General features: G+C 38.0%; 1 protein-coding gene across 3 annotated transcripts in view; it reads left to right on the forward strand.

Annotated features, from left to right (window-relative positions):
* mipol1 (mirror-image polydactyly 1) overlaps positions 1-13088 on the forward strand; it is a 413171-nt gene that overhangs the window by 383896 nt on the left and 16187 nt on the right. For all 3 annotated transcript variants that reach the window (XM_072568912.1, XM_072568913.1, XM_072568914.1), the window contains exon 9: positions 3110-3340. In XM_072568912.1, the coding sequence (XP_072425013.1) occupies positions 3110-3340 (231 nt within the window). The remainder of the gene's footprint in view (positions 1-3109; positions 3341-13088) is intronic.

Consider the following 13088-nt stretch of genomic DNA (forward strand, 5'->3'; position numbering starts at 1 on the left):
ACCAAGGAGAAACAATCCTCATTTAGAGTTAGCATATTTATGCAAAACTCTGTTTATATGCTATAATGTTCTAAGGTTTTGCTTTCTTATACTAGTCTGTTTAGCATGTTTGGAAAGTGGACAACGGATCCAGACTCTTCACAGTTTAACTGTTCAACTCGGACTCTACGTCGTGTCTGATGCAAGACTTTTGAAAGTAGTTCAAAACAGCTGTACCTTCAGTAGAATCACATGAGGAAACCATAAAGTAAAATAAAATATACAAAATACCACAATAACCTTCATCTGATTAGTGTTTTAAGAAGCCTTTAAAGCTAAAGTTTTGCTAAATATTTTGCCTAAGTAAGAATTAAATTTTCTTTCTGATACCAGAAGTTATAAAGCAAGGTGTCCAGACATCCTTTCGCTCTGCGAAAAAGAAACCCAGACAGTTTTCACCATGAGTGCCAGCAGAAGCAGTAAGAGAAAAGGCCTTTCACTTACTCCCTGAAACTATTCCATCTCGTCATGACTGCAACTGTAGATGTAAATTCAGAGGCTGCCTGCATAGAGATAGAGGTAGAATGATATACTTACCATGGTGTCAATGAAGCTTCAAAGGATGAAAAGTGCAAACTCTTGGAATTATCTCAGACTGTGAACCTGAAAGTTATAAAAACAGTGTGGGTGAGGGACATATTTGTGATTTCCCCCTTTCAAAAATTCACAGGTACAGGGTTAGAAGTGAGCTTTAACTCTGGTCTGTGTGTGTTGATGACTTGATGTTCTAGTGTGCTATGTGGGTCTAAAAACAGGACTACAGCAATACAGATAAAGAAGACCCCTCTCATTCTAAATCAGCCACTGCCAAAAAGAATCAGAATAAAACAGTTTCAATCAACTTACAAAGCCAAGAATCTTGAAATTGACTGTTCAGCTACAAAAATGAACGCGACTGGTAACATCCTCTGCAATGGCCATATCATTCAACTGTCCCTTCTTCATGATCAATTCAGAGACTGATCCTGATATCTTTTTAATTTTTGCACGCTCTTATTTCTCATCTGTTTGTGTGTGCATTACTAGTTCTTGCATATTTTAATAATTCATTCACAGGAAGATAGAAGAGAGAGGGTGGTGGTGGAGGATTATTTTTCAGACTGGAGGCCTATGACCAGTGGAGTGCCACAAGGATCGGTGCTGGGTCCTCTACTTTTTGTCATTTGCATAAATGATTTGGATGCGAGCATAAGAGGTACAATTAGTAAGTTTACAGATGACACCAAAATTGGAGGGCTAGTGGACAGCGAAGAGGGTTACGTCAGATTACAACAGGATCTTGACTAGATGGGCGAATGGGCTGAGAAGTGGCAGATGGAGTTTAATTCAGATAATGGTAAGGTCCTCGGGAGTGTTGCTGAACAAAGAGACCTTGAAGTGCAGGTTAATAGCTCCTTGAAAGTGGAGTCGCAGGTAGATAGGATAGTGAAGAAGGCGTTTGGTATGTTTTCTTTTATTGGTCAGAGTATTGAGTACAGGAGTTGGGAGGTCATGTTGCAACTGTACAGGACATTGGTTAGGCCACTGTTGGAATATTGTGTGCAATCTTGGTCTCCTTCCTAACGGAAAGATGTTATGAAACTTGAAAGGGTTCAGAAAAGATTTACAAGGATGTTGCCAGGGTTGAAGGATTTGAGCTATAGGGAGAGGCTGAACAGGCTGGGGCTGTTTTCCCTGGAGCGTTGGAGGCTGAGGGGTGACCTTATAGAGGTTTATCAAAATTATGAGGGGCATGGATAGGGTAAATAGGCAAAGTCTTTTCCCTGGGGTCCGGGAGTCCAGAACTAGAGGGCATAGGTTTAGGGTGAGAAGGGAAAGATATAAAAGAAACCTAAGGGGCAACATTTTCACACAGAGGGTGGTATGGGTATGGAATGAGCTGCCAGAGGATGTGGTGGGGGCTGGTAATAATTGTAACATTTAAGAGGCATTTGGATGGGTATATGAATAGGAAGGGTTTGGAGGGATATGGGCTGGATGCTGGCAGGTGGGACTAGATTGGGTTGGGATATCTGTTCGGCATGGACGAGTTGGACCGAAGGGTCTGTTTTCATGCTGTCATAGAGATCTGGCTAGAATCTCCCATCACTAATTGCCTAGAGCACTGTTCAGAGTCAACCACATTGCAGTGGGTCTGGAGTCATGTGTCCGCAAGTCTGGGTAAGAATGGCAGATTTCCTTTCTGAAAGGATATTAGTGAACTAGATGGGTTTTTCCGACAATTGACAATGGATTCATGGTCATCATTAGACTCCTAATTTCAAATATTTATTTAATTCAAATTCCACCATCTGCAATGGTGGGATTCGAACCCAAATCCCCAGAACATTATCTGGGTCTCAGGATTAACAGTCCATTGCCTTCCCTAATTTGATAATTAATAAACTCCCTCTTGTTAATTCAAGAAAACAAGTTAATGTTGGTTTTGGAGAAAGATGTCCATAAAGGAAATTTTAAAATTAACATTGTCCTGACCATCTGAAGAGAGTTTGTATTAGTGCCAGCCAAAGGAACCAGTTCACCTTACCTCATCCTGGAGCCAACAGTTTGAGATATCCCATCTAGAACCTCACATAAGGACTGGTCATAACATCTATTAAGTCCACATACAAAAGAAAACTCTTATTATTCAATGACAGAGCCAGTCACAGTTGCTGAATCTGACTCCATGCTTCAATGACTCTACTTCAGAAAGAGAATCTTCAATCAAATGAAATTCACAATAATATAGAGACTGATCATACTTCCATCCCTATACATAACTATTATCCTCATTGAATTTAAATCTTTGTATCAGTATCTTAGCCAATACCTTTATCAGTTCTTACTGCATAACTTTCAACAATTGTTGTATAATAAAGTAACATTGTATCTTGTTTGATGCATAATGTAGTGCTGCTGTTTCTGTTTAAACTGAAATACTCTAATTAAAAGAAACTACAAGGAGCTTATGCACATTCTTAGTTCAGTTACCGCTCTGAGGACATACAGTATATACTGTATAAATAATTTAAGTACACAAATTTAAAAAGGAAGAGTTAACTTGTCTTATTTATTTATGTGCTTTCAGCTTACACAAGTCATTATCTCAAGAGGTCCCTGTCACCGACCAGTTCAACATTGCGCTAAGCACTTACGATGATGCTTTATGCTCTACCAAGGACATTATGTCAGCCACGCACCACCAAAATGAAGATCTCGCAAACCAGTTACAACTGGCTGTGGTAGAACAAGCAAACATGAAGATTAAACTGCAGCAAGCCTTGGAAGCCAAAATCCAACTGAGTGAAAAAGTTCAGAAGTAAGTATGTATTTTGAAAATCTTCAAATAAATGAAGCTATGGTTTCATCGTTAGTTCTTACAGTTTACTGTTGATTACATTCAAAATGAGTTTTAAAACTTCAGAAATTCTAGATTTTATTTATCACACGTTTTCTGAAGGATCTATTGATACTAATGTAATTCTTCCAGTATAAAGCTTGGCTGAGTTGACAGCACTCTTGTCTTTAGCTTGGAAGATTTACATTTAGACTCTACTTGGATTTGAGAAAATAATCTAAACTCATACTACAGTATACTGCTGAGAGCTTGCTGCATTATCAGGTATTCAGTGAATGCAAAGTACTTCAGGACATGATTGTCTTTCGTTTTTTTAACCTAACCGGTTTTCTGTTCAGTTATACACAAAGGAAAAGAACCTTTAATTTCTTCATAATTTATATATCCAATGCTTTTAAAGCAGATTCATTTTTATTTACTTTTCATATTGTTATTACATAAAAATAATTTAAATTTCCTTTATTTTTAAAAAATGTTGAGAAAGTGAATAGACAAAACAATGGAAATACTTTTTTCTATGTTATCACCTAGAACTGATGATTGATTATTATCCTAACTACAAACCCTTGTAGTTTATGTAGATTTAGAAATTCTGTTACTTAAAAAGTAAGTAGACTTTACAGGTTACTCATCAACATTCAAGTCAATACATGCCTCAGAACCAATTTAATCAGCATTCACCTCACTGATGTTTATAGATCTTGATGTGTTATATTGGTTAACCAACTTCAAATTTATTCAACATATGTAAAGCACTCTGACATATTTCTAACAAAATTTCATATGTCACTAATTGCAACACATTATTCATTCCTCTATCCATATTTTGTCTTGGCAATTTAAATTTTATTTGTCCTTGGATTAAAAAAAGGTCTGGAAATGTTCATTGTCACTTTTGCAATATTCAAAAAATAGTATAAAATTAATCAGAGAAATTTGTAGGTTTAACAGTCACTCTCAGAATAAAAAGTTTATAAATTTGTGGGGGACAAAATTACCTCTACGCTAATTGCATGGAACTCCAGAACAGGTTTGTAGTTTCTGGGAACTTTAGGGGTTATTTTGAGAGTTAATTCTGGGATTAACCTTATTTCTGCTCGTAATAACAGCACTATAATTCCATAATGCTTCCAATACTCAAAGTATACACAATGATACTGCTAGGCGATAGTTATAGTAATTGTGAGAGTTGAGGAACAACACTTGGAATGCTGACGATTCGATTCCCCATTGCAACAAGGGTTGTTATTGACTTACAAAGAGTTGTATCTGTTTGCAGCCTACAACCTGAAGAAACTTTGATGGTTCAAAAGGAACTTTAAAGTAGCTCTTCTTTTGCCTTATGCGTGGATTGAGCTGGTTCATCACATGGTACTGAGGGACGCTAAGCTATTTTTGTTCCTAGTCACATTAAGTGATAGGAAACTTAAAAGAGATGTTTTACATCATTAGGGGTCCAGACAGAGAAGACAGGAAGAAACTGTTCAAGTTGTCATGGTAACAAGTGGTTTCCTGTTTTCAGTTCCCCAATCAACATTCTGTTTTCAATTTTAAAATGGGGCGGAGAAGCAATGAAAATGAATGAATGGAGTGTGGGAGTAGCACATATAGAGAAGGTGCATACAATATATTGTACACCTGTAAGGAAATCACAGGTCGCACAGGTCCTGTAAAGATCTCAGTGAAGACTTCTGGATCAGAGGACAGGATTTGACAAAAGATATAGTTGAAGAGCTCTAATATGTAAAGACCAGATACCAAAATCACCAAGTCAGCTTTATCTGTTGCTGTGAGTACAACCACTTTCATATATAATAATCAAATGGTTGCGAGGATCATCCAGGATACCCTTCCAAAGAGCATTGGTTAAACAATCATCACCCTTTTTGACCTGGTATGTTTTACTGGGTTGACACGATGGTGTCAACTTTCCTATACAGGGTGTACTAGATGACATGCACATGATTTATGCTCCTAATTTAGATCCATTTCATTCTTAATTAGGAGTTTACCATTTGCTCAATATTCAGCTCTGCAAGGAGAGCGGTCACAACAGAAGTAAGAATGGATATCTTGTGATGATGAGGCTTACCACTTTGTTACCATGACCACTTAAACAATTTCTTCCTGTCTTCACTGTCTAGACTCCTCATGACTTAAAACATCTCTTTCAAGTTTCCTGTCAATCTTCTTGAATGAGAACAATCCTAGCTTCTTCAACTTATTAATATAATTGATATTTCTCCTCCTGGTGTAGTTCACAGAAACCTTTTTAGCATCCTTTACATTCGACTAAATTACAATGCCCAGAATTGTAAACAGTACTCCAGTTATGACTGAACCAGTATTGGAGCACAATTACATGATACCAAAACTGACAGATTAAAAAAAGATTGAAAAGATTAGGAGTTTTCTTTCTCAAATAAAAAATGGTGGATGACCATGACAGCAATCTTTTCATGATAAAAGGATTTAACATGTTATATATTTTTCGACTTGTGGTTGAAACCAGAGCTAGGGGTCGTAAATGCAAGGTAGTCAACAATAAATGTAATAGGAAATTCACGAGCAACATTTTTTAACTCAAAATGTGTGTAGAAATTGAAACTCCTCTACAGTGAGCAGTTAAGGGAAATAATATAGATGTACTCAAGCAAAAGCTAGATATGTATGGGAGAGAACAGATTGGATGGGTTTGTTAAGGCAATTGACCGATCATCTCTGCCTGCTTCTGCCCGAATGAACTCATCACCTCTTATCTCAACTCCGTCCTCTCCCCTTTGGTCCAGGAACTCTCCAACTACATTCGGGACACCATCCATGCCATCCACCTTCTCCATGACTTTCAGTTATTCAGCCCCCAGAACCTTATCTTCTCTATGGACATCCAATCTCTCTGCACCTGTATGCCCCATCTCTATCTCTTCCTCTCCTGCAGACCCAACCACTCCTCCTCCACTGACACTCTCATCCACCTGGCAGAACTGGGCCCCACCCTGACAACTTTTCCTTTCAATCCTCCTATTTCATACAAACCAGAGGGGTAGTCATAGGTACCCACACGGGTCCAAGCTCTGCCTGCCTCTTCATAAGATATGTGGAACAGTCCCTCTTCTGCAGCTCCACCAGCACTATTCATCCACCTTTTCCTCCATTATGTTGATGATTGTATCAGCATTGCATCATGCTCCCACAGTGAGCTCAAACAGTTCATCTACTTCAACCCATACCTTCCATGTGACCTCAAATTCACTTGGACCGTTTCTGACAGTTCCCTCTCCTTCAAAGCAAATAGAAATTTCAGTAAATGTAAATACAAGAAACAAAAGTTTAAGTTGACTTGAGCAGACAATATCTTAATTTAATATCTTACTTGTAAAGTAATATCTTTAACATACAATACTCTCTTAATACGATAGTAAACTGTTGGCATTAGTTATGTTCTCAAATCATAAACTAGGGCTTGGATTTTTAAACTGCTAATTTGTGGCTGTTGGCTCTCTTCAACATTTTGCTTTTGGAGAATATGTCCAATGCAAATCTTTAGACATTGATTTGAACGATGATCTTAACTAATTATACTCTTTTATCACCCCAAGTAACGCTATGCCTTTAAAACAATACAATAACCCAAGGAACTTCACAGAAGTACCTTAAAGCTAAATATGACACCCAGCCCCATAAAGTGTTAATAGGTTACCAAAGTTTGGTTACAGAGAGATTTTAACGAGTGTCTTAAGGAAAGAAATGTAGTTAGATAGTTTGATGTTTAAGGATAGAATTTGAGACCTAGGCAACTGACAGCACAAGTGGCAGTGTGAAGCAGTTATAGTCAGGAATGTTTAAGAGGCTAGAATTCCCAAGAAATTTCTGATCCATACTACATGGCAATTCAATTTGTTAATTCCATGCCCCCTTAATTTACTAAGTAGCCTACCATGAGGTCAGAATCCTATGGAATGTTGTTTATGCCGTAAAAGTTGAATGGCAAATTGGTATTACCCCCCCCCAGCAAAACTTCTGGGAAATATTCTTTTCATGTTTCAAGTATTTTATCTCATTTAACTTGACTTACTCTTTTAATTTGTTATAATTCTGACTTCCTGTTAAGGTCAAAATAATTTGCTTATGCTCATAGTCAGCCTGCCAACTGTATTTCTCAAGTTTTAAAGAAACCATTGTTTAGGAGTTGTTAACTTGACAACAGCAGTAATGTAATTGCTATGTTGTGCCATTACCACCTAGTTAGCAGTTTTGTCTTGATTTTTAGAACCCAAACGCCTTAAATATCAATATAATGTCAGAAGATCCAGGTTGTAACATAAGCTAAACAAGGTTGTCTACTAACATTTTGAAGGAACATTCCTGAATAATTTTCAATACAAAATCATATAGTCCAACAATAAATTGTTCTGAAGATTTGCAAATGTTGTATGTGATTTAATGCCAATCTCAATAAAGTTAATCTGTTCACCAAGAAAATAATAATCATCCATAAATACTACAAATAAATTCCACTGTTTGCTGTTGTTCAACTCCATGAGGAATGTGTAACAAGTATTTTAAATGTATTAGGAAACTGACAGAAGGATTTGGAATCAGTTCTTGATATTGATTATCCACAGTCTATTAGATAATACATGAGTGCTATTGGCATAAGTGGCATGGAGTCTGAAAATTCCTGTTCATAACTGGGAAGACTAGTGCTGTAATCTTTCAAGGGTATCTCGAGAGTTTTGCAACAGTAGTGTCCCTATGCTTCAATATCATACATATGTACTTCTTTATTCCTTGTTTGTGTATGTGTATGTATGTCTGTGTAAATATATTTATTTAAATTTTATCAGCAAAGAATAAATTGCAGAAAAATAAGCTTATTTTCAGCATAGCAGTGTTGTTGTTGTTGATTAAACATACCCTCCACAATTCTCTCCAAGTGCAGCTCATTGAATCTGTAAAGGGTCATCTAAGGGTTCTTAGTACAGAGTAAACAGACTTCTGACAAACTTAGTTGGTTGATCATTTTGCTGGTTGAATTTGTAGGAGGGGTGGATGGACATAGACACAGGTTTCTACAGCTTTTTAAGGAAAAATGATAGTATTCTGTTTAAAGATTTTACAAAACTGCTCAGTTTTGCTTCAGAGTTTACTTCAATTATGGGAATAAGTATCTTGGCAAAAGGTTCATTACAAAATGGCCACAGCCAAAGAGAAGCACAAAATTTTCGTTCGGTAAAATTGTTTGATTTTCTCTTTCTTTCCCCCAAAGCTTGAATTTAAGACTAGCATTGGGGTTGAAAGCAGCTAATACAAAATAAATATATTTTGTTCTTTTTTTGAACATTGACTACTAATAATGCCACCTCTAATTATTTATTCATCTCCTTTGCGTCCACATCTCCCGACACACCACCAATCCGACAAGTGCACAATCTCATCCTGGAGAAAACCCGAATCCTAACAACTTCTCAAATGCCTCAGTGTATTGATCATCAAAAAAGCTTGAATTTCTCTTTCTGCTGCAAGATTGTTTCTTTTATTGTCCCTTTCTCCTGGACATGGATTTTTAAACTTCTAATTTTTAGCTCAATTGGCTCTCATCAGCATTTTATTTTTTGGAGAATACTTCCAATGCAAGTGTTTAGACATTGATTTGAATGATGATCTGTAACTAATTATACTCTTTTATCATCCCAAGGTACATTGTGCCTTTAAAATACTTTATTGAGTATTTCAATAGAGTTGAAGTTATGCCAATTCTTTGTTTGTATTTTAACTGTTGTAAGAATGAAGTGTGTTTTGCTTAAAGCCTAGTAGTGGAACAATTGAATCATATCTGGAACACAGCGCCTTACACTTGCCTTTAAATAAAATACAATGTTAGGGTCTAGGCTACCTTCTTGACATATTTTGAGGGTGCTTTGTCTGGCCCATAACACTGCCTCTATTGTTACATTCCATGCTTCTCATCTGGACTACTGCCTCTAAGCCAATATAGGTTCAAGCATCACTCTAATCTAATTATGTCTGGTCACTTCATTGGGAGAAGTTCTCCATTGTCAAAAGGTGCCATCTTTCAATTCAAACACTAATCTGAGACATCTATCTTGATACATACAAAAGATTCTGAGGTCCTGTTCGAAGGAAAACACAGAGTTCTGCTCAGTCCATCAAAGGTACTATATGAATTCATGTCTTTCTCTTATTAACTATTGCTGAAAGGAGACTTTTTGCCAAAGCTTTTTATCTTGCATTCATCAGAACAATTCTCAAGAATACCAGTTTAAAGAGAAAACCAAAACCAACATTTCTACTGCATAAGAGAAGAGTGCTAACTTCTGGACAAGCAGATTCTGATTGTTAGAGAAATTTGCCAAGGAAAATGCACCCATTAAAGATGACTGACAGTTAACTGCCAACAAGCACTGTTTAAATTTTAAATCAGACAGAGTTGTCCTGAGAAATAAAACAAAAATGGCTGCCACTTGTTTTGTTGAGTTGAAACTGGTGCAGTGCATGTACTTTTACTTCTGTCTGATGAGAACAAGTCCCTGTGCATTAATAACTGTAACTTCCAGGATGGTGCAAGTGTGCCACAATACAAGCCCAAGTGAAAATGCTAATTTGGCTTACCAGTATAATTCTTCATGCACTTAATTATCCGGAAAATGTTGCCCAATTATAGAACATGCCTGGTTTAAAATTTAACAAGCCTGGGAGTTAACTGACAATCATCATTAATTGGTGCATTTTCAATGGTGATTCTCCCATTAATCAGAGTTCACTTATCAACCAATCAGCATGATCCTCTTGTGCAATACCAATTTTGGTTTTTCTTTGAATTGATACCCTTCTGAATTATCCTGAACAGTGCAGGATGAAAAGCTTCAATAGAATGTATTTTATTTCAGCAATACCCAAGTGTTCTGCAACCAATCATTCGACATAGTTGATGATAATGAACGAATTTGGTGTACTAATTTCAAATCTACTGGCCAATAACTCCTTAACACAACCAAAGTTTTCAGTCCAAGTTTATACTTCACAGCATATTCTCAGCAAATATGCTGGCTTGAATTTTACACCCCTCCCAAATGCCTATCAGCATTTCAAAATCCTTTTCCTTCCCTTGCATGGTGAATCTTCCAGTATCATTTTAAACAAATTCCTCCTCACTTAATTAACTTTCAGCAGCAAGCCACCAATTGGTGATTCTTGGTCTTCAACTAACCACAACAAGCTCTGTGCCTTACAATAGGGATTCCATCTTAGCTGCACTGTTTGATGATTAACCTAAAAGTAAATCTTTGCATTTGCCTGACACAGCATTACCTGTTTTTGGTCTGACTGTCCCTGAGAATCTGTCGGCCTGAGAGTAGCAAGAAAATCTCCCTTCTCTTTTGTGTTCACATATGAAAGCTTGCACCTGACTATCAATGGGGCTTGACCTGAACTAGGTCATATGGGCCTGTCACCAGGACAAGTTAATTTACAAGTTAACTCCAAACTCAATACCAAGACATTCTGTTTAATCTTGGATTCTAAAAGCTTAATACACAGCCGTTTCATGAGGTCTGGCATTCTTAATGTATTTGTAATTTTAGAATCCATTCAAATCCAATCAAAAAATTAGTAGCATATACTTGCAATCCACTGGTTTCACTAAAGATACTTGTATCATGTTAGAGTGGCATCAGTGACCAACTGGTGTTTCAGCTGCAATATACAATCTAATAAAATGATTAAATCCACACAACTAATGACACACAAGCCCATCTTTTCAAAAGCCTAGAAAGCAAAGGTATGAGGTATGGAAAATGAATATTTCTTTATTCTGGTCGTCCAGTTGGTAACATTAAAAGTTGAAGACTGAAACTCAGTGATTACAGGTCTCTACTTAAGTTCTGGATTCCTGGAGACATGCTATCAAAGTAAAAGTGCCTTCATTTAAAACGGATGATTGTATCTTTTTGAGTTAGAGGATAGTGGAGCTATTTTTCAAGTCCTGACATTTAAATACTGACTGGTACAGTATTGCTCCAAAACATTAAGTCCATAGCAAACTGGCCACTTTGGCACAATGCTATGCCAACATAAATATCTCAATTTTACTGAAGGCAGAAAACTCTGGACACAATGACAAATAGTACAACATCAAATAGGGTAGAAAATAAAGTAGAGCAGAATTTTCCCCATTCTTGATTGACATGAGCAATAGTGAGAGAGTTGGGAAAATATGGCAAGAATGAAAAAAAGAGTATAAAATGAGAGTAAAAAGAAGTCTGATTTTCCACATAAGCTTTCAACAGCTAGATGAGAATCTCACAAGTGAGCATGCATTACTACCTCATTGACAGCTAATCTCCTCACTTTATGCAATTTGCTATTTTCCCAGACAGTGGAGAGCAACTGGACGGCTCCAATTCATGATACAAAACTCAGAGTGGCTACCTGGTGGTTGCAGCTCACTGTCATCTTCTCCAGGCAATTGCCTTGGTGAGCATTCCCCAATATCTGAAAACACATTCTATGGGCTGGGACTGCACACACCCCCATCCACAGAGGTTGGCATCAACAAAGCACAATACTCAACACATCATAGCACATCTCAGACTCACTTATAATACAGCTCACCATTTCAGTATGGCACTTTGGAGCTCACTGACACCTCACGCTACAATGCAGCTGCCAAATCACTTTGTGCACAGGGACACACATCCATCTCATACATCAGAACAAGTTTTATCTTGGGAGCTTAGCTTGGGGTCCTAGTGCTCACTCACATTGCACTTCTGGATGATCACAGCATCACTGCTTTTGCTTTCAATGCAGACACAATATGGGCTGTCTATATGGGGGAGATAGAATGCAGATGGGTGACTGCTTTGCAGAGCCCCTACATCTGTCTGCAAAAATAATCTGGAGTTTTGAATTAGGCGAAAGTGAGGACTGCAGATGCTGGAGATCAGTGTCTAGATTAGAGTGGTGTTGGAAAAGCAGTCAGTCAGGCAGCATCCGAGGAGCAGGAATATCGACGTTTCGGGCAAAAGCCCTTCATTAGGAATGAGGCAGGGAGCCTCTGGGATGGAGAGATAAATGGGAGGGGGATAGGCCTGGAGAGAAGGTAGTCAAGAGTACAATAGGTGGTTGGAGGTGGAGTTGAAGGTGATAGATCGGAGAGGAGGGTGGAGGGGATAGGTGGGAAGGAAGATTGGCAGGTAGGACAGGTCATGAGGATGGTGCTGAGCTGTCAGGTTGGACCTAGGGTAAGGTGGGGGAAGAGGAAATGATGAAACTGGTGAAGTCCACATTGATGCCCTGGGGTTGAAATGTTCTGAGGCGGAAGATGAGGTGTTCATCCTGCTCTTCAGATGCTGCCTGATCTGCTGTGCTTTTCCAGCACCACTCTAATCTAGACTTTGGAGTTTTGAATTGCCTGTCACTTCAACACCTCACCATGTTTCCATCTCAGGTTTCTTGCAGTCCTCCAGTGATGTTCAGCAGATCTCACTTTCTGCTTCATACCCTGCAGCCTTCAGGACTCAATATCGAGTTCGATAATTTTTAAAACCTGAATACCTTTATCGATGTCTTTCATTCATCCCCCATACCTCAGACCCAGTCATGACACAGAACATAGAACATAACAGCGCAGTACAGGCCCTTTAGTCCTCAATGTTGTGCCAACCTGTGAACCAATCTGAAGCCC

The sequence above is a fragment of the Chiloscyllium punctatum genome, chromosome 4 (genome assembly GCF_047496795.1).
Source record: "Chiloscyllium punctatum isolate Juve2018m chromosome 4, sChiPun1.3, whole genome shotgun sequence".
Taxonomy (NCBI): domain Eukaryota; kingdom Metazoa; phylum Chordata; class Chondrichthyes; order Orectolobiformes; family Hemiscylliidae; genus Chiloscyllium; species Chiloscyllium punctatum.